Source organism: Hemiscyllium ocellatum, chromosome 2 (genome assembly GCF_020745735.1).
Source record: "Hemiscyllium ocellatum isolate sHemOce1 chromosome 2, sHemOce1.pat.X.cur, whole genome shotgun sequence".
NCBI classification, from domain to species: Eukaryota; Metazoa; Chordata; class Chondrichthyes; order Orectolobiformes; family Hemiscylliidae; genus Hemiscyllium; species Hemiscyllium ocellatum.
The window spans coordinates 35545286-35566889 of record NC_083402.1 but is presented as its reverse complement, the minus strand read 5'-3'; the positions used below and the strand labels follow the sequence as shown (position 1 = coordinate 35566889).

At 39.2% G+C, this 21604-nt stretch overlaps 1 protein-coding gene across 2 annotated transcripts in view; it reads right to left on the bottom strand.

Moving 5' to 3' along the window:
* ap3b1a (adaptor related protein complex 3 subunit beta 1a) overlaps nucleotides 1-21604 on the bottom strand; it is a 309270-nt gene that overhangs the window by 228984 nt on the left and 58682 nt on the right. The window contains exons 3-6 of one of the 2 annotated variants that reach the window (XM_060835806.1): nucleotides 17594-17668; nucleotides 14080-14175; nucleotides 12846-13006; nucleotides 11256-11322 (exon numbers count right to left, since the gene is read on the bottom strand). In XM_060835806.1, coding sequence (XP_060691789.1) covers nucleotides 11256-11322; nucleotides 12846-13006; nucleotides 14080-14175; nucleotides 17594-17668 — 399 coding nt within the window. The remainder of the gene's footprint in view (nucleotides 1-11255; nucleotides 11323-12845; nucleotides 13007-14079; nucleotides 14176-17593; nucleotides 17669-21604) is intronic. The other variant, XM_060835815.1, reaches the window with a different exon arrangement.

Here is a 21604-nt window from a genome sequence, read left to right as displayed (position 1 = left end):
TTGGAACTGAAGACGACATCATTAAAACAGCCACACTACTGTGCATGGTCCAAACTCTGAATTTTCAAAGCTTTTCATTACAAAGGCTTGCATGCTTTTGGGCAGTCTGTAAGTAGTAAAATTAGAGCTACGGTGTCTAGTCTTTCACCAAATCATACTTTTAAAGCGCCCTCAAAACCAATTGCTAAAAGATTCAATTCACCTCAATTGGTCAACTGGCTACATGTATCAATAAAATTGCCTTCTCAGCTGACTATCCGTCTGTTATTTTGAAGAATTTTGTAAATTTGTCTTCAGCTACCTGGACCTGAACTCCTAAATGAAAGGACTCCTTGCATTGGACTCCAACACCCATATGCTGTTAACTATGATGTTTGGTTTCAATGTTTAGAAATGTGAAACTCCTTTCTCTTACTGTATCAATCTTTTATGTATAGTGTTTATATGATAGCAACAAGCTTTCCTGGATGAGATGTGATTAAATAACAGAGTTGGTTTAAAAAAAACAGAAAAGCTGATTACTTTGTCATAGAGCAAAAAAAAAAGAGGTTTGGGGAAACATGCACATCATCAGAATTCAGCCACTCTGATTACAGGAAGAAAGGGAGAGTTCAGTCTGTTTCTCTCCTACCCATAACAAAAAAGTCAAAAAACAAAGCAGAATAAGGGTAAGTGGTTGCTCCAAATTTAGCGAAGTTTGGAGAAGGGCAAGAAACATTTGCAAGTATCTGCACAGCAACTGAGAAAGTAGTAGCATCGAAATAAAAACAAAATTGCTGGAGAAACTCAGCAAGTCTGGCAGCATCTATGGAGAGAAAGCAGAGTTAAGGCTGCAAATTGTGGGCGTATGTTCCAGCATTGGTTGCTTTCCTGAATATTTTCTCAGCTTCAGAGATAATAAGGTACTTGATAGATAGAGAAGTGAAAAGAATACTTTTCTGTTAATTGTTAGTTATTTTAATGTGCAAAATAAAGTCCTTGCATTTGAATATAGCTTTTAAATTAATCTGATAAACTAGAAGCAATATTCTCAAATGGCACAACATTAAAGAATAATCTATTTGAAATTCACATGCCATTCAGCAATGCTGAAACAAATCAAAAAAAAGTGAATAAATTGTTCGCTAAAAACTTTGATCAGAACACAATTTTATGGGAAATTTGGCTATGACCTGAGTGAAACTCTAAATCTAGATGAAATTCCACCTGGGATTGCAATGTGGTAGAATATTTTTGTTAAAATGAATTTTGCTTATGAAGTTAAGACTTGTTTTTCAATTATTTTTATTCAAGAAAGTAGTCAGATTAAAAAGACATTTTTTGGAACTGCACAAGCATGCTCAGGTGCTGATGTGGCAGATAAACAGTCTCTGTGAAAATGCAACATGGGTGAAGCAGTATTAACCAAGAGGGGTTATACGGAAATGAAATGTCAACTATGCTGACAAAGACAAAGGAATGGGGTTTTGCCAAGGGTGGGAACAAAGCCCAGGCTTCAAAGACATAGGTTGGCAGCTGGGAAGATGGGAAGTGGAGAGACCAGGGCAACAGACATCTTTTGGAATATGTCTAAAACAAACCATTTCAGAATTCAAATGATACAGTATTTATAATGTATAAATACCTGATAAGTTAGAACTCAACCCCAGAATCTTTTCCTGGGGTGGAAGGGGCTCTCCCACCATTGGCTCATGAACTGATTATTGACCGGTTTCAAAACTCGAGATTCTTTTGTAAAATAATCTTCCCCATACCAGCTATTCACTGAAACACTGACAACATTGAAAAAATGCTCCCATGTTAATTGTATCCAATAGGTGAAAGTGAAAAATATCTACACATATTATGATATGCTTTGAAATAGCTAGATTTATTGACTACACAAGGAACAATTTATGTTTGTGAATTGTTTAAATGACTAACAAATTCCACACACCAAATAGAACCAGTTATAAATTAAACATCTGACTTGGAAAAGTCATGGTTTCCTTTGGTATTCAGATGTTTGAAGTGATCATTGATTCCTTGATAGATAAGTTAGCAGATAGAAGGTGCCAAGACCAATTTCCACAATACAGCTAACTGCAAGAGTATTAGAGTTAGCCTTGTTATTGCCAGCAAGCGATTAGGTTGGGGGAGGGGATGTGCCAAATGCAAACAGAAGGGAATAAACAGAATTGGCTTGATAAATGCCAAAAAAAAAGCTACAAGTACCTAATTGAGTAAATAAACCACTGCTTGAAAATAAAAGGGAAGAATGACAACTTTCCATAAAACACAATGTTCAATATTGCCAGCTTGCTAGTTCATTCATTTAAAGTGAAGTGAACACCACGAGCAAGGCCAGCATTTACCGCCAGCATTTACTTACTAATCTGGCTTCACCTGGAAGGTCAAGTTTCTAGAATGGCATTGTTGAAATAATACCCAGGCAAGTGGAAAGTGTTAAATTACAATCCTGAACTGTACCTTAGAGAGATCGCTGAGGGGCTCTGGGGAATCAGGTAGTCAGTCATTCAGTTGCTGGCATGTTTTTGTATCCGATTGGGTGGAGCAGTTAAGTTTCAGCTCAATGGTAACCCCAGGAGATTGACAGTGGGGTTCAGCAATGATAATGCTGTTTCATATTAAGAAAAGAGAGATCTTCTTGTTGGAGACCATTGTTATCCAGCATTAGTGGCATAAACATTACTTTGGGTTTGTGATACATTTTTGCAAATGAGAACTAAAATAAGATTAGACTCTAGTTCTATCCTACAGCATTTGACATTCTGGAATATAACACTGGCAAAAGGAACATTGATAAAACAATTGAAGACGGTTGGGTCTGAGATACTACTCTAAGGAACATCTGCTGTGACATCTGAGGGCTGAAGTGATTGGCCAACAACCACAACTATCTTTATTTTTGGTAGAGTTCCAAATTCTCATTTACTGAACATTCCTAGAGGTCCTTGCTATCACAGAACCACAGGCTGCCTTAATGTCAAGGTCAACTACTCGCTTCACCTGTTGTCTGGGTTTGGATCAGGATTGTAGAGAATTTTAGAGCTAAGCATTCCTGTAGAAGCTAACTAGTGCATTGGTGGTCTGGTAACCGATAAATACATGTCACCTGCCTGTATTCCACAGGCAGTCGCCAGATGGGGTTGGTGTTTCGTAAACAGTTCATATCTTGAGGATTTCCTTTTTGCACGGATAGTTGTATCTGTACAAGGCCTTCAGCATCTCAACCCAAATAATTCTGGGGCAGATAGCCTTTTCTGGACGTGCGTGCCAGCTCTTTCTTGAAATCAAGTTCATTATCTCCAACTGGTCAAGAAGGCGGTGCAGAGTCTGAGAGTTGGGACTGAGATAAGGCGGGGGATGGGAAATGAGAAAGCTAGAGAAATCTACCATCATCTCTTTTACTTTATTTCCTTGCAAGTGGGTGGATTTTGCATGGCCTAAACATTGGTATCAATGTTTTAACAAAGATCCACCTTTCAATGTATATCAGAAAAAGAATTACTATGAACAGTTCATCCACTTTACTAACATCTTCCATCCCAACCTCAAATTTACCTGGACCGTCTCAGACTCCTCCCTCCCCTCTCCATTTCTATCGCAGGCGACCAACTCAACATAGACATTTACTATAAACCGACCGATTCCCACAGCTACCTAGATTACACCTCCTCCCACCCTGTCCCCCTGTAAAAACGTCATCCCATACTCCCAATTCGTTCGCCTCCGCCACATCTGGTCCCAGGAAGACCAATTCCAATACCGAACAACCCAGATGGCCTCCTTCTTCAAAGACCGCAATTTCCCCTCAGATATGGTTGACGATGCTCTCCACCGCATCTCCACTTCCCACTCCTCCGCCCTTGAACCCCACCCCTCCAATTACCACCAGGACAGGACCCCACTGGTCCTCACCTCCCACCCCACCAACCTCCAGATACATTGTATCATCCTTGGTCATTTCCGCCACCTCCAAGGATATATTTCCCTTCCCTCCCCTATCAGCGTTCCAGAAAGACCACTCCCTCCGCAACTCCCTCGTCAGGTCCACACCCCCCACCAACCCAACCGCCACCCTCATCAACCCAACCTCCACTCCCAGCACCTTCCCCTGCAACAGCAAGAAATGTGAAACTTGCTCCCACACCTCCCCCCTCACTTCCCTCCAAGGGATCCTTCCATATCCGCCACAAATTCACCCGCACCTCCACACACATTTACTGCATCCGCTGCACCCAATGTGGCCTCCTCTACATTGGGGAAGACAGGCCGCCTACTTGCGGAACGTTTCAGAGAACACCTCTGGGGCACTCGCACCAACTCCCCCTCCCACTCTACCAAGGACATGTAGGTCCTTGGCCTCCTCCATCACTAGACCATGGCAACACAAGGCCTGGAGGAAGAGCACCTCATCTTCTGCCTAGAAACCCTCCAATTACAAGGGATGAATGCAGATTTCTCCAGCTTTCTCATTTCCCCTCCCCCCACCTTATCTCAATCCCAACCCTTGGACTCAGCACCGCCTTCTTGACCGGCAATCTTCTTCCCGACCTCTTCGCCCCCACCCCCTCTCTGGCCTATCACCCTCACCTTAACCTCCTTCCACCTATCACATTCCCAATGCCCCTCCTCCCTACCTTTTATGCTTGGCACACCCTCCTCACTCCTGAAGGGCTTATGCCCGAAATGTCTATTCTCCTGTTATATACTTGAACTGTACTGATAATAATGCTATACTTAACAACATACTGGGCCATGACGTTGACAATTGCGATTAAATACACTTCTACTGCTGCTTATGGCTTTAAGCACCTTATAGATAATCAGTTTTCAGCCGCTGGATATCCTCCGAATCCCACTTAATGTGGTGTTAGTGCTATAAAACAGGATGAAAAGTGTCCTCAGCAAAGTGGTACTGTGGTGATCTGTCCTACCTATCCAATATAGATGGATGCATCATGACAGATAGACTGGTGATATATTGCTGCAAAAGTATTCTGATACTGTCTTCTGGACTTGACCAGCAGTTGCAAGTGGTGTACCCAGTTATGCTTTGGGATGGACATTGAGATTCCCCAAAGACTGCATTTCTACTCTTAACTTCAATACATTTTTCCAGATGATATTCAACAGAGGGGAATCTGAACTTCTCAGAGGCAAGGCAGGAGGCCACTATTTCCTGCTTCATCTAATGCAATGGGCTTCATGAGATCTAAAGTCAACATTAATTGCATCCAGGACCATTCTTTCCTGAATGTATACCCTTGTGTTAGCACTTGTGGTGAAACAGGGAATATCCACAAATAATGACCACCAAATCTGGCATGCGAGATGAAAATATTGGGCTGTCGCTCAACTAACTTGATGGAGAGCTCTCCAAATTGTGGTATAGATCTCCACGTATCTGAACAGGACTTTACTGGATTTGTTGAAATGGGTGAACCTCACCCATATATTCGCAAGATATGGTCAGGTAGGCCAAATGATTTAATGCTCAGCAGGTCAGGCAGCATCCAAGGAATAGGAAATTCGACGTTTCGGGCATAAGCCCTTCATCAGGAATGAGGAGAGGGTGCCAGGCAGGCTAAGATAAAAGGTAGGGAGGAGGGGCGATGGATTCGCAGTAGGTTAAAATCTTCGGGTAAAAAAAAACGAGGTCTGCAGATGCTGGAGATCACAGTTGAAAATTGGATGCTGCCTGACCTGCTGTGCTTTAACCAGCAACACATTTTCAACTGTGATCTCCAGCATCTGCAGACCTCATTTTTTTACCCGAAGATTTTAACCTACTGCGAATCCATCGCCCCTCCCCCAAGTCCCTCCTCCCTACCTTTTATCTTAGCCTGCCTGGCACCCTCTCCTCATTCCTGATGAAGGGCTTATGCCCGAAACGTCGAATTTCCTATTCCTTGGATGCTGCCTGACCTGCTGTGCTTTAACCAGCAACACATTTTCAACTGTGATCAGCATCTGCAGACCTCATTTTTTTACCAAATGATTTAATGCAGCAGGCTTGATGCAAGAGTGTGGCTTCCTAAATAATTTTAGACACTGTTTAAAGAAACCATATTTTACAGGTCTAGAATCACATTTAGAGCAGGCAAGGACAGCAGAATATTTTCCTCATCTGCGAATGAGGTGGTTTTCAAACAATCGTCTAACAGCTTTATAGTCACCATTTCAGATACTACTCATTTTTTATATTCTAGATACATGGTGGAATTTCAACTCCAATGGTACCTAGCATAGGATGATAAAACAAGGCATAATGAACAATTTATGTCACTAAATGAACCAAAAAGCACAGATGCATTGCTTAACTACTTAATTCTTAGAATTCAAAATTAAACATATAGGCAAGAAAATAAAAACTAAGTGTAGAATATTGCAGTCTCCCACAGGTGCATTCAGGTTATTCATAGCCTACATTAGGAGTTTAATAGTGAAATGGTCATCACTTTTACTTCAATTAAATACATGTAACTCAATGTGTTCTGCAAGAGTCTCGAACAATGATCTTAAAGTTATTAATTTGTGCTGACAGATGAAAAATATATATTTTGCTCTAAATATCATTGAGTTTGGATTTTAAAATGTGGTATATGGGTGTGAGCTACTTTTGTAAATGGATTTTAAATTTCAAAAACAAAACTAAGTCAGAATCCTTCTGAAACAGTGACCTGATCAATTATGTATCAGAGCAGGGAGCCCCAGAACATGAGTAGAAAACAGTTTTTGTTGGTGTGGTTTATGACAAGTAGAGTAAAATCTGAAGACTTAGAATAACCAAGGTCTGAGGTTTTGATTTTAAAATGACCCAAGATTGAAAGTTGTTGGGTGTTTTACCGGGAAACGGATTGGAGTCAGAAGTGTTCCTGAGTTTTATTTTCCACAGCAGTTAAGAAAATAAGCCACCATTATAGAAAAGCGCAGTTGGTGCAACTTGTAGACTAGCAGTATTCGGTTTGAAATTTACAGATTACTAGAAGCTTAAAAAAAAAACTACGCTGTCAGTTTTAAGAGTGTTTGAGTGAGAAGAATTCACAGCTCAAAGGATAGAAACAATTAAAGATATGCTAAAGATTTGGTACAGAGGTCTAGTTTTTCCACATTTGAATAGCTGGGAAGCGGTGTAGGGCATTAGGTTGAAACTTTGCTGGGTGATTAAGACTTTTCTAAATTGTGTTCTATTTCTGGACAACTTGATTTGTCTTTCATGAAATGAACTTCTGTTTCTAAAGAAATTGTGCAAACTCATGCGACTATCTTTCAGTGAATGACCACGCTGTTAGCTATAGTTTAAAAAAACCGATCAGGCCAGATTTAATTCTCGATATGACTTGGCCTGTAATATCATCAGCCAAACACAAGGCTAAAATGGAGGAATGAAAATCATGCTCTGGATTCTGCTCTGCATGGCTCGATTGTTAAAAGCAATTGTAAGATTAGTTATACTGACAGCAATAGGCTATTACTCTCCAATTTTCTCAAGCTATGTGGAACATCATTGCTGTCTGATGGGTTCCAATATACCGCAGTAGGGAGCGTTAGGTCTGGAGGATAGCTAATGAAGATTTTTACCCAGATAATGGTCATGGGATTCACAATCCTATACAGACGAACTTTAAGAGGGAAAATTAGGAAGAAAGGTCGGAGTAGGCAAGTAGTGTCATGACAGCAAGACAAAGTGAGCCCAAAACTGACAGAAGAACACACTGTAGAAGCAGCTGTGGTTTGCTAGATGGTACACTTGTAGATGGTACACTGATGCCACTGTACATCAGTGGCAGAAGAAATTAATATTGGTGGATGGGATGCAAGATGGCTAATTAGTCCAAAATGGTGTCAAGCTTCGAGTGTTGTTGGAGCTACACTCATCTGAGCAAATGAAAAGTATGACATCACACTCTTGACTTATGCCTTGTAGATAGTGGACAGGCTTTGGCCGAGTCTTAAGGAGAGTTATTTATTGCAGAATTCATTGCCTCTGACCAACTCTTATAGCTGCAGTATTTATCTAACTAGTGCAGTATTTATCTAACTAGTGGCAGTTCTAGTCAATGTGAACCTCCAGAATGTTGATAGTGCGTTACTGAATGTTCAAAATAGTTTGAACTTATTCATGCTGCTTGTAGACAGTAGTAACGGTATGTTGTTTTGAATGAGTGAAATGCATTGTTAACTTGACTATATTAACTTCTTTGTCAGTGTGTTGCACTCAGGGTTGTTCAGCATGTGCTGCTCAGTTAGAATTTACACCTAACAGTAGATATTTATTTTGAGGCTTACAACGTAGACTATAGTTATAGATTCTACATTCTGCTTACTACAAACATTGAATCAATCAGCAGTTTGCTGAAGTATAGCCGAGACACCTAATATCGCAGGAGCACTGAAATTTACCCAAGTCCTGTTCAAGTGTTGAAAGCAGAACATACTTTTGAATTGATGGCAGTACCCTGTTAGTGGAAAATACCGGTTCAAAATTATTGCGCAGTGAGCATGTGAAACACAATACATGATCTGCTTAAATTTTTAAGCTACTTGCCAATTCAGGGTAATGGAGTAGACAAACACTACTCAGGTCTGAAAATGTCAGCCTTTGGTCCATTTGAGTATTTACACAATATTAAGCAAACTGCAGTTTTTCTCCTATAGTATAAATTTTGAACTTTTGAAATGCTATTGCATTTGTTCTGATAAGTGCACCTTTCATCATAATCGAAAAGTTTTGCTTGACTTTTCATTCTGTATTTTGGAGTGTAAGCTATGAAAGTTTTTAGAAAATTTACTTTTAGTATACATATTATAATGGAGGCCTTAAAACTTGAAATCTTGTTGAATGACTATTGTATTGGTCACTGGAAAATAAAACACTTTTTAAATAAGTTGGACTCTGAAGACGGTGTACCAATTCAAATTACAAAAGTTTATCAAAAATGTGGCAAAACATATTGTTATAACTTAGGTAAATTAGTGAAAGATAATTAGTCCATCAGCTAATTTAAATTTAATTCAAGGAAGCTGTAAGATGAATCAATTTTATTTATGTCTCAATTAGTACAGACAACAAATAATTATACTGATAAAGTTAATTCAAGTTCAAAACCTGGTTTGTGATGGCTGACCCTTAAGCTGGTGATAGCAAGGCATTGCAATTGACATCAGTAATCTACATTAGAGACAGAAGCTGTCCAAGGTTTCTGTCCTCAATTGCTACCCTGGTGATCATACACTGGAAATTCACATCAGGACAAAGCAGGACAAGATCAGACACAGCTATAATGTCCTTGAACACTGGAAATGAAGCATTTTGGAACAACTATCTAAACTCTAAAATTTATTAATTTAACCTTCAATTTGTCTTAACTTGTCTGCAATGAAATCACAATGTGTCAAAGTCAGATAACTCTAAATTTTTACTGTATCAAAGTCACCAACGCATCCCACCAGCAGAATATCAAATCCCGTTGAGCAATGCCGGAGATAAGATCAACTTTCACACAGAATACTCCAGACTATTGAACTTGGGAAGGGGTTTTACTGGATCAGGTGCTTAAACAACTTGCAATTGCATGGTACAAACACTGGGTGCCTAAAACAGAAAACCTCAGACAGATTTAAAGTTTAAAAGATTAGGAGGTTATTTCCCAACAAGAAATGGATACTCTTAAATATGTAATCTGCCCAAATTATGATCTGGCTGCCGTCAGCAAAGGTGGTGATTAGCAAATGCATAATATCAGAGACTCATTAGGAAACGCTCAAATTTTAATTTTTTTTTCTTCTAAAATGCTCGTAATAAGTTTGTAATCAGTCGAAAAGACAGAGACTCAATTTTCATAAAACACTAATACTCTATAATTCTCCAATTAGTTTCACTCCTGTTAACTGCAAGGTCAAGTACCACCATGTAAATCATGAAGCTCCATTTGACTCAAATTTGGAGTTTTACTGATGCAATTACTGATTGGAGTTTTACTGATGCGATTTCCTGGTTTCGTGACAACTCTTTTTGCTGTCATCACCCCATGGTTCACTAAAATGTGGGGACTGGCAAAATCTATCTTGAAATTGATACAGTGAAAGGCACCCATGGAACCTGGACTCTTGCACAGAGCAAACGTATCCAATAGGCTGAGTAAATATATGAAGAATTATTGGTAGTTGAGTGATTCAGTACCTGAGAAACATGTGAACAAAAACAAAGGTTGCTACTTTTTTCTATAGGGATTGTCTAAATGTTCTTTCATTAAAAAGGAAGAGCAACTTAGTTTGATTTGTAAAATCTTGTACTATTTCTCACAGCACCGCACACAAATCAGTAAAAAGGGTAAGCTATTTCAAGGGTTCCAGTAACAGGTGAAGCCAGCTATACCATGCTGCCACTAAGCTGTAGCAATATCAGTGATGCTAACAGCATTCTGTCCCCAAGCCAAAAAGACTTTTTAATCCATCTTACAAATAAGTAATGATGAACATCCACACTGATGTTATGCTAGTTACTTAAGCTGTGCGTCCAAATAACTGGCAGATCATATCAAATGCTGTTTACAACAGTTGGTGCTAGCAAAAATCAAAACACTGTCCAACATGAGATGTGATACAACAACTGAACAGCACTTGCTAAATAATATTGTGTGTGAGGTAAGAATTGTTGACAAAATTTAAGACCTTTAGTCAGCTTTCAGTGCAGCACAAAACCCAAAGAATGATAAGCCAGTTTCAATTATAATTCCCATGAAACTAATCACTGATTATTAGAAGGACCCATCTGTCATCCTTACTTGTGCTAGCTTATATGCAACTCCAGATCACCAAGAACATGACTAACTCTTGAATACCCTCTGTAATAGATGAGTAAAGGGCAAAGGACATTTCAAGAGAGGCAGGAAAGGCTAACATTGCCAGCAATGCCCATATCTCAAAATAACAAAAATTTATCAAAACACATGCTTCTAAATAGTAAGTTGAGAGAATTGATCAATTTCACACATACCTTGAAATCTAAACCCAAAAAAGTGAACAAAGCCAGTAAGATTCACAAGGGGTGGGTCAGTGACCTATTTGTTAAAAACTGAAAAACCATCTAAAACTGCATAAACTTTGAATAGTAATTGGGACACATTTTCAAAACTCAAATGGCTTTAAAAATAACATGTATTTGTCATGCATAGCCTAAACACCTGGCAGAAATATTTCAACATTTTATAACCTTGAAAGAATGGAGCGTAAACCACATGACTCACCGTACTTTTATCCTTCAGTAGCTTTTCTATGATCTCTATCAATGGTTCTTTTTGCTCTGCGTCTAGACTTTGGTTGAAACAAAAAAAAATTAAATTGTAGGTCTTTTTTGAAAAAAGTTTGATTAGTATGGTAATCTGAAGCAATGAACTTAAGAACAATTTCTCTTTTAAAACACATTTGAGAGAAGTGAGCATAAGCAAGGCATTTACTGCACCGTTACAATTAATCTTTACAAGGTGGTGAGATGAGTCTTCAACTATTTCAATCCCCATGTGATTCAAGTACAGTACTATTAAAGAGGAAATCCCATTTTTTTTTTTAAACCTAGATGCCGTGAAGGAATCACATTTCAAATCCATAAGACATGGAGTAGAAATTAGGCCATTCAGCCTAATTTCCACCATATAATCATGGCTGATAAGTTTCTCAACCCCATTTTCTCTCTTTCTCCCCATAACTCTTGATCTCCTTGTTACTAAAGAACTTCAGTCTTAAAATATATTCAATGACCTAACCTCCATAACCTTCTTTGGCAAAGAATTCCATAGATTCCACACATACTGGCTGAAGAGGTTTCTTCATATCTCCATTCTAAAAGGTCTACCCTTTACTCAAAGGCTATGTCTTTGGGGTCTAGTATCTCCAACAAAGAAAACATCTTCCCAACATCTCCTCTGTCCAGTTCATTCAGCATTCTGTATGCTTCAATTAGATTTCCCACTCCCACCCACCCCCAATCCTTCTAAACTTCATCAAGGACAGACCTAAAGTCCTCAAAAGTTCCTGATATGTTAATCTTTTCATTCCTGGGACCATCAAGGTCGTGAGAATCTGGAAGAACATTAGACGGGCCTGTTCTTGTTATCAGAGGTGGTCAAGGTTTTGGGACTTCAAGTTCCTGTTTAAATGGCCTTAGAGAGTTGTGACAGTGCATTTGAGACATTTCACATACACACACATTTCTGCCACTATACAGAGATGGTGAATGAGTTGATCAAGCAAGCTGCTTTAGTCTGAATAATATTGAATTTCAGAAAGGTTGTTAAAAGTGGTATCTCATACAGGCAACTCAACAGTAATCCATCATGCTCCTGACAGGAGCTTTGCAGATGGACAGGTTTTGACAAATCAGAAATCACCATAGAATTCCCTGCCTTTAACCTGCATTCTATGACTCATTCAATCAAGCTCGAGATCAATGGTAACCTGCAGAATGATGAGATAGATTTGCATTATATTAACCTTTGCAGAATACTCAAAGTGCTTTAAAGCTAATTAAGAACTTTTGAACATTGAGTCCAATGACTCTCTGGTTTCGAAACATTAACTCTGCTTCCAACCCCCACAGATGCTGCCAGGCCTGCTGAATTTCTCCAGCAATTTTTGTTTCAGACCTCCAGCATTCACAGTTCTTGTTGTATTTTAATATTGAAGTTGAACTGCTCTTAGGGTATGAAATGCAGTAGCCAATTTGCACAAGTTCCATCGCTCAAAGGAGTAATAGAAGGAAGAGATTATAGATAGCAAAATTCAGTATTAGAAATTGAAATTTTCCTAAATGGTATCTCATTTACCATAAAATGACCCACCTGTAAAGCTTCTGAATGGCATGGGCAGCAGTTTTCCGAACATATGGAGATAGGTCATTGACAGCTTCCTGAATAGACAGCATCATTATTGGCACAATAATTGACACTCTAATACTGGAAAGAACTCGTAAAGCACTTGCCCGAATCAACTGATTGGGATCCTGGAATGAATTGAAGAACAAATAATAAGTGATTACTTATAGCCTTTTCTCTCCCTTGTGATCGCATTTCATACATTATTTATTGATGGGATAAGGGTGTCACTTGCTATGTCAGCATTTATTGCCAATCCCTAATTGCCCAAAGGGCAGATATGAGTCACCCACATTGCTGTGGGTCTGCAGCACGTCGGCCAGTCCAGATAAGGTTGGCGGTCTGCTTCCCATTGTGAACCAAATGTGTTTTGCCAACAATTAACAATGAATTCATGGTTATCATTAGACTTGTAATTCAAGATTTTTCATAAATTTAAATTTCATCATCTACCATGGTAGGATTTGGACCCAGGTGCCTAGAACATTACTTGGATCTCTGGTATAATAGTCCAGCAATAATACCGCTATGTTGTCACCTCCCTTAAGGGTCACCAGAGGCTAAACCTTTAATTACGTCATTGATAAACCTGCAAACCATTATTCTTGTGTATCATCTTAAAAGTAGAGGACAACTTGGACAATATTTCAGGATAGCCAAACTCACTGATGTTATCAACGTGACAATGGACAATGATCATGAGCCAGTGTATTTCCATTTCCCCTTTTATAGTGGATTTTTCAGTCTTGACAATCAACTAAGATGATTAAGTAGTCCAAGGGGGTTTCTGAAAAAGGCAAGTGTAAGTGGAAAGGAGGGTGTACTCTACCTCCATGAGGTGTAGGTTTTATTGTGTAATTTGTAAAAAAGGAAAGATATTGGTCCCATATTAAAAGTGCATTGTGGGTGGAATTCTTTTCAACAGGGCTGTATAACATTTATGCAATAACTATGAGAGCACCAGAGGTTCTTTTTAGCTGAAATGGCTTAGGAAGACTACTTTTACTCAAGTATAATACATAGATTTCCTTTGGTGGAACTTCATTTTATTAGAAAATGGAAATGAAGGAGAAAAATATTTGATTAATATTATTGTGATTCCTTTGATATTAATTTTTTTCAAAGTATCATATTCTCTAATCAAAGTACCAAGATAGTTATAATTTATCCATGAATTACATAGACATTTAGCAGTACTAACCTTCAGCGCACGCTGAAAGGTGCTGATTGATAACAAGGCCAAATCTTGCTGCTCTTCTGCATAGCGTACAAGGTAAACATACACCAGCTTCTTCAACTGTATTAGGGAAGAAGCAAAATACTATGCAGTTAGTGAATGATTTGTTAAGATAAACTAGGAACTTTTCAATCGTGTAGAGCAGCTTAGTAACAAGACATTAGAACAACCAAGGAAACTTGATAACAACAATTATACCTCTCTTCCCAGCACAGTGTATGTCAAGAGGTTTGGATTTCTTAACTCCTCTCACATGGAGTCACTTAAAAACCTTGAAAGAAGTTCTCACATTCCCCTTGTGCCACACTCACCACTTTCATTAAGAGGCCAATTCTGAGCAGAAAATCTATTCTTCAACCATAAACTTGTCATATCTAACATATAGATATCAGGGCAAGGAAAAGCAAAAGGCTGGAGGTGGTAAAACCCAAAATCAAGTCATTCTTAACATGTGCAGGAGTTGCTCACTCTCCTCCAAAGGCTCTCCTTCACTGTCCAGCTCAATGAATTGCCCTGGTATGGTTCTGCTTTTACCCGTCCAGACATAAAGCATCTCTGGCAAAACTTCTCAAAACATTCAGCCTCAGACCTTGGGGTGACCATCCTCCAAGGTGGATTTCGGGACAGACAGCAGCGAAAAGTGGCCGAGCAGAGGCCGATAGCTAAGTGCGGTACCCACAGGGAGGGCCTCAACCAGGACCTTGGGTTCATGTCACATTACAGGTGAACACCATTGCACTACACACACACAGACACCCACATGCACCTCCTCAGACACCAGACAGACCCCCACATGCGCACACATATTTTGTGGGGTGAATTTGAACCTGCAGGGTTACACTGTACTTTGCTCAAAAACTGCATGAATTCATGTAAAACTCCGTTATCTCACTTTTTAGATTAGAATCAATCTAAACATCATGGCATAGACAGAGAACACAGGGGGCCAACACCTTCAACATATTGTCTAGTTTATACCATTGTTAACAGCTAACCCGAGAATGCAACTTCTTAAATAAAAGGTTTTGTGATTTACACATGAAAGAAGTGAAACGATCACTGTATTCTAACAGATGAAAGGCTTAACAGAATCAATTTTTCCATGCATAATTTCAGTTACATCACACTGTAAATTTTTGCTATAAATTCTGTGTGTTAGGATTGAGCCCTCCACTACCACTTGATGAAGGAACGTTGCTCCAAAAGCTAGTGTGCTTCCAATTAAACCTATTGGACTATAACCTGTTGTGCGATTTTTAACTAAGAATATTATGATTTTACTAAATATTAACTGTCCCAAAACAGCAACACTCCATAAACACCCTGTGGCAAAAATGCAAATTCAGAAAATTGATGACATCCAGGAGGAAAGATCAAAAGACAATTCGGACAGAAACTTCAGACAGGGTGCAGCAGCCAGGAAAGAAGTACTGCCTTCTAATCCCGAGACCCCCGCAACAACTGCTCAAAGTTAACGAAAATCCTGGATCAGAGTGTGCTTGACCACATCCACTCAGGCTGCTTCTATTGTTCCAACTTCTGGGGGGAAAAAAACCCAAATTCCCACAAGCTGTTTATCTTCTCAGTCTGCTTGGTACCTGTCCCCCAATCTCTCTCTAAATGAAACCATGAAAAAATACACTTAAAGCTACAGCATCGGCACACAAGTTTGCTTGGCTGTCATCAGCCTTGTTGAACCATTTTGTCTCCACCTTGCCACTGATTACTTTTTAAAACGGAACCATATTCAAATTTTCTAAGCCCTTTTCTACTGAATCACCAAGCTCGGGAATGTTACTTCTAATCCCAACTGAAAAAGGACACTATTCCAAAATCAGCCTCTTGTATGGAGTACAAAGCTGTCCAAGATCTGTTCAAGAGAATTCCCTCCAACTCTAGATAGGAGTCCTCCGCCCAAATCCCTCCTTCAAACTCTTTCACCTAGCTCTTGGTCTCCACTTTAAACAGCGCTTTCTTCAACTTGGTGACCTTTATCCTTTTGAGCTTTTCTATGTTATACAATTGTGCACTTGAAGTTCTTGAGAAGATTTGTAGCTCAGGTTGTGGAGGTGGTTGTTGACTTGCTCACTGAGCTGATAAGTTTGTTTGCAGATGAACGTCACCACACTTGGTAACATCTGCTTCACCGGAGGCACACTGATGTTACCTAGTATGGTAACAAAACGTCAAACAAACTTACCAGCTCAGTGAGCAGGTAGGCAACCTCAGGAATTGTGCACTTTCTTGAAAAAAAAGTTGCCAACCCTTCAAAGAATTATTTACAAATTCCACAGAGAAAAGCCAAAATTAAAGCTCAGATGTTAAAGCATGATGGGGCTCTTCCTACATGGAAATGAACACCAAGTTGGAATCGACAAACGGCAAGACTGCACCAATTTCTCTCAGCATTACTGTCCATGGTTAAACCAGCAGAGGCTGGGAGGTGACTAGATTGATACATAATGCATGGTAGGGTGAAGATGAAGAAAATGCAGTGCCGCAATAAAATATTTTAAAAATTGAAAAAAATTAAAATTTCAGTATTAAAAATATCAAAAAAAGTTCATAATAACTCCATTGAATTCTCAAAGTTCAGGTTATATTGCATTAAGTGTAAAATTATAATGCCCTTACTGAAAAATACAAATATATATTGTTCATAATCCAGAAACACCTTTCAGAAACAAAAGTGATCAAGTTGGACAAAACCTTAAAAAATATATTGCATCAGCTTTTATCTAACATTGAGAATATTCTTCTGCACAGCTACCAATATTAAATCACTGAAGGTTGCAAAACAGCTGATTTGCTCTTACCCAGGTTTAGATTAGATAAAATCAATGCTAGCCACAAGAAGCAACACAAATAATCTGACTGCAAATCCACAGTAAAAGACTCTTCCCCAAAAAAACGTGAGGCCAGAAACAGGAGCACACAAGATGACGTGACTTTGCTCCCAGACTAAATGTTATTTTTCTCAGTGCTACCATGCTTCCTGATGTGATGCTAATCATAACACTACCCTGTCCAGCTTTAAGAACTCAAGCAGACCTTCCTAAGCAAGCAATTTAATTAATCCATCAATTCTAGTGCAGCATACTCCGTGACATACTGGTCAAATCTTCGATTTTTTTTAAACTATACCAGTGATTCATTAATGCTACTTTTGTATCACCTTTTAGGTGGTGATGAAAAACTCTCAAGCTAGGAGTCAACCTTATAGATGCAAAACAAAATCTACATAAATTCATACACAATAATATAGTAAAATTTGATTTCTTGCTCGGTCATAAAATGAAAACTTCAGTCACAAAAAAATCAGGGATATAAAAGTCACAAGCAAGCATTAGGGTCTTTCGGATTAAAGGTAGAATTAAAGTAATGGCATTCTATTCAACAATGGGCATGTCAGGTACAGAAATTGTTCAGTTTATAATAGAAATAAAAACAGCAACACCTCACAGTAAATGGAACATACCTCAATGTTTTTACTAGCGACATTCTTCACAACAGCAGGAAATAACTCTGAAGCATCTTTTCCTTTAGCAATCATCTGTAACATGAATTATAGTCTCAATTATAGACTCAGATTGGTTAACAGATATTCTTTTGTTAATTATGCAATGACTAATGCCATAGTAATCCATTTAAATTTGTAAATGGGTTCTGTTACCATTATTACAAAACATGAGCTTTCAACAACAGCATAGGCACAGCTGATTTGTGATTTGAAAAGGAGATAGGAGGATGATAATACTGACATTTAATTTATTCTTATGTGGTTAAATAATAGATAATACTAGCGTTAAATACTACAACTTATTTTGCCTTTTAAAAAAAGCTTTTTGTTTGCATCCACGATTACCAACATCTTGCAGCATTGCTCATCTCCCCACAAGTCTTGCAAGGCAGCACCAGAAGATAGAAATTCAATACCAATTCTTTTATGGTTCAGTGTAGCAAGATCAATCATATCAATAGGAAAGCAGCAAATACCGCATATAAAACATTTGAGAAAAGACAATGTTATGAAAGCACTTCTTTTAGTGAGATTGAGAAGAGAAACTAGACCAGTTTGATTTCAAGATGAAAGTTCATGGATTAGCATTGTGGGACCTTTCTTGCAAAAACCACTTGTTAGACATTGCTTGGCAGCTTAGAACAAACATTTCTGAAAAGGAGATAAGAAGTTAAAGCTTATCAATTTGCATTGAGGACTAGGGCACAAGAAACAGACTTGAACAAGGACACCATTTTATACAGTATGAGAGGATGAACCATCACTGACATGACAATCGCAGCAAGAAAAGTTAACCAGTCCAACTTAACTCAGATCAGGCAGGTAGATTCTAAGTGGTCACTGTGGAGCTTTCGGGATGCAACAAGGCTTGGATATCTCCATGCACTGACATTTTGGAAAAGATACAAAGTACAAATTCCTTTTCCCTAAATAAAGGATGGTCCTGTACATTTATACATGGGGTTTCTAGCACACACACATGCTTCACAGTGATCCCAAAAGATTCTCTTCAATTGGTTTCTGACCTAACTCATAGCACAGTCCAAATTATTTATTAAAATGAGTTTTAACAGCAGAATCATTTCTGGTAATGAATATGCTTTTCTGAGACTTGTTAGCATAGTTAGGTTGAACACAAGTGGCATGCTGTCTATTGCAAGTGGTCAATGGGAAATGATTAATGCAGCCTGTACTTTTGGCATCACACTGGTACCAAAACTCATTTTAATACTCACTCATTCAGGTGGTCAGCAAATATCTTTTTGGCTTGATAGCAGTACACTTAACGGAGGAAACTACTGAAAATAAAAGCACTAGAGCAAGCCAGGTAGCATCCATGAAGACAGAACATGCTAATGTTCAGAATCTAGATGACTCTACATCAGAGCTGGGGTGTGGGGTGCTGGAGGACAAAGGATGTTGACTGTTCAACTGTTCGTAGATTTACCAGATTGTAGTAGAAGGCGACAACAAACTGCACTTGTAATTGCGACATTTTACCCTTAGGAGAAATCCGAAGTAGACTGGGCACCATCCAGAGGAGGGAAAGGGATTCCAATGGTATGGCCTTCATCTGAATCCTATAGGGACCAGAATCTTTGTGAACTGCACAAGTCTGTCTGTGTGCATGTGCATGCCTGCCTGTCTGCTTGTGTTGTCCGCATGGAAAATTATGGAAATGGGAAAGGGAACGATGATCTCAGCTGAGGTTAAAAAGTTTCTGTAACAGAAAGAGGATAGACTCTGGAATCTACCCTCAGGCACAGGAGGGAAGAGAACAGCTACGAGAAGAGGTTGACTATGAAGGCTCATAATGCAGGACTGAAGACATTATTTAAATGCACGCAGTAGATAAAACAAGGTCGCTCAAGATATTGCAGATTGAATTCTGCAACATTGTGGGCAGAGATATGGCTGCAAGGGGATCAGGTCTGGCAACTAAACATCTAAGGATTTGCAGCTGAAAATGTGTTGCTGGAAAAGCACAGCAGGTCAGGCAGCATCCGAGGAACAGGAGAATCGACGTTTCAGGCATAAGCCCTTCTTCAGGCTTATGCCCGAAATGTCGATTCTCCTGTTCCTCTGATGCTGCCTGACCTGCTGTGCTTTTCCAGCAACACATTTTCAGCTCTGATCTCCAGCATCTGCAGTCCTCACTTTCTCATCTAAGGATGTGCATCCTATCAAAGGACAGGCAGATGGGCACAGGGGCCAATATGACTTGTTAGTAAGAAATGAATTTAAATTGAGAGCAAGTAATAGAGTCAGGAGGTGCAGAATCTGTATGGGTAGAGTTATAGTTATGGAGTCATACAGCATGGAAATAGTCCAAGCAGTCCATGCTGACCATAATCCCAAACTCAACTATCCTACCTGCTTGTGCTAGGCCCACATCCATCCAAACATTTCCTATTCATGGAAATATTCCAATGTCTTCTCAACATTGTAACAATGTGCATTCACCACTTCCTCTGACAGTTCATTCCACACATGAAACACCCGAAAGAAATTGCCTCATATCTTTTTACATCTTTTACCTCACCTTAAAATATGCTCCCTAATCTCGAAATCCCCTACCCAGGGAAAAAAAAACACCTGCTATTCACCTTATCTATACCCTCTCAATTTTTAAAACCCTTGCAACATCTCCACTCAACCTCCTCACTCCAGTTAAAACTAAAAGTCCTAGCCCTCCAGCCTTTCCTTATAACTCAAACTCTCCACTCCCAGCAACATCCTGGTAAATCTCTTCTGAACCATGAGGAACTGCAGAGAAAAGACCCTGCTGAATTATGTAAAGACCTCCTATCAGTAGTCAGGATATGGAGAAGAAAATAGTTCAGGCTATAGAAAAGCTATGTAAGGAAGGCACCAATACAATAATCACAGGGACTTCAATATGCAGGTCGACTGGGAAAATCAAGTTTGTAGCAATCCCAAGAAAAGGAATTTGTGGAATGTCTGTAAATTGGTGTCTGGAACAGCTTGTGGCAGAACTCATTAGGGAGCACGCAATTCTGGATTTGGTGATGTGCAATGAGCCAAACTTGATTAGGGAGCTTAAGGCGTAGGAGGTAATGACCATATGATAGAATTCACTCTGCAGCTTGAGAGGGAGAAGCTGGAATCAGATGTACTGGTATTACAAGTGAGCAAAGATAAACCACAAAAGACATAAGGGAGGAGCTGGCTAGAGTTGGTGGAAGTGGAGCCTACCAGGGAAGACAGTTGAGCAGTTGAGTTTCTGGGGCTAATTAGAGACACAGCAGAAATTCATCTTAAGAAGAAACACACTAAGAGAGGATGAAACAACCATGGCTGGTAACGGAAGACAGGGACAGCATAAAAGCAAGTGAAAAAGTATACAATCTGATAAAGATTAGTGGGAATCATTTAGAAGTCAGAAAAACTTTAAAAAAAAAGCAATAACAGGAGATGAAATATGAAGGAAACTTAGCTAGTAATATAAAAGATTGCAAGAGTTTTTTTAAAATATTGAAATAGTAAAGAGGGACAAGATGGACACTGGACTGCTGGAAAACAAGGCTAGAGTAATAGTAATGGGGGACAAAATGGCAGAGGAATCGAATAGGTATTCGCAGACTTCACGGCGGAAGGCACCAATAGCACAGCAGAAATTCAATAAAGTCAAGGGACACAGGTGAATGCAGTGATCATTACTAACGTGAATATACTATAAAAGCTGAAAAGTCTGAAGATGGCTAAGTGACCAGGACCAGGTGGATATACCACAGGATTATAAAGGAGATCGCGGACGAGATTGTGGAACTACTAAAATCTGGGACAGTCCTAGAGGACGTAACGCCCTTGTTTAAGGAGAGAATGAGGCAGAACACAGGAAATTGTCTGCTGGTTAGCCTGACCTCAGTCAGTAGTAATATTTTAAGAGTCCATTATTAGGATGACATCATGGAGTACTTGGAAGTGCATGGTAAAATAGGACAGTGT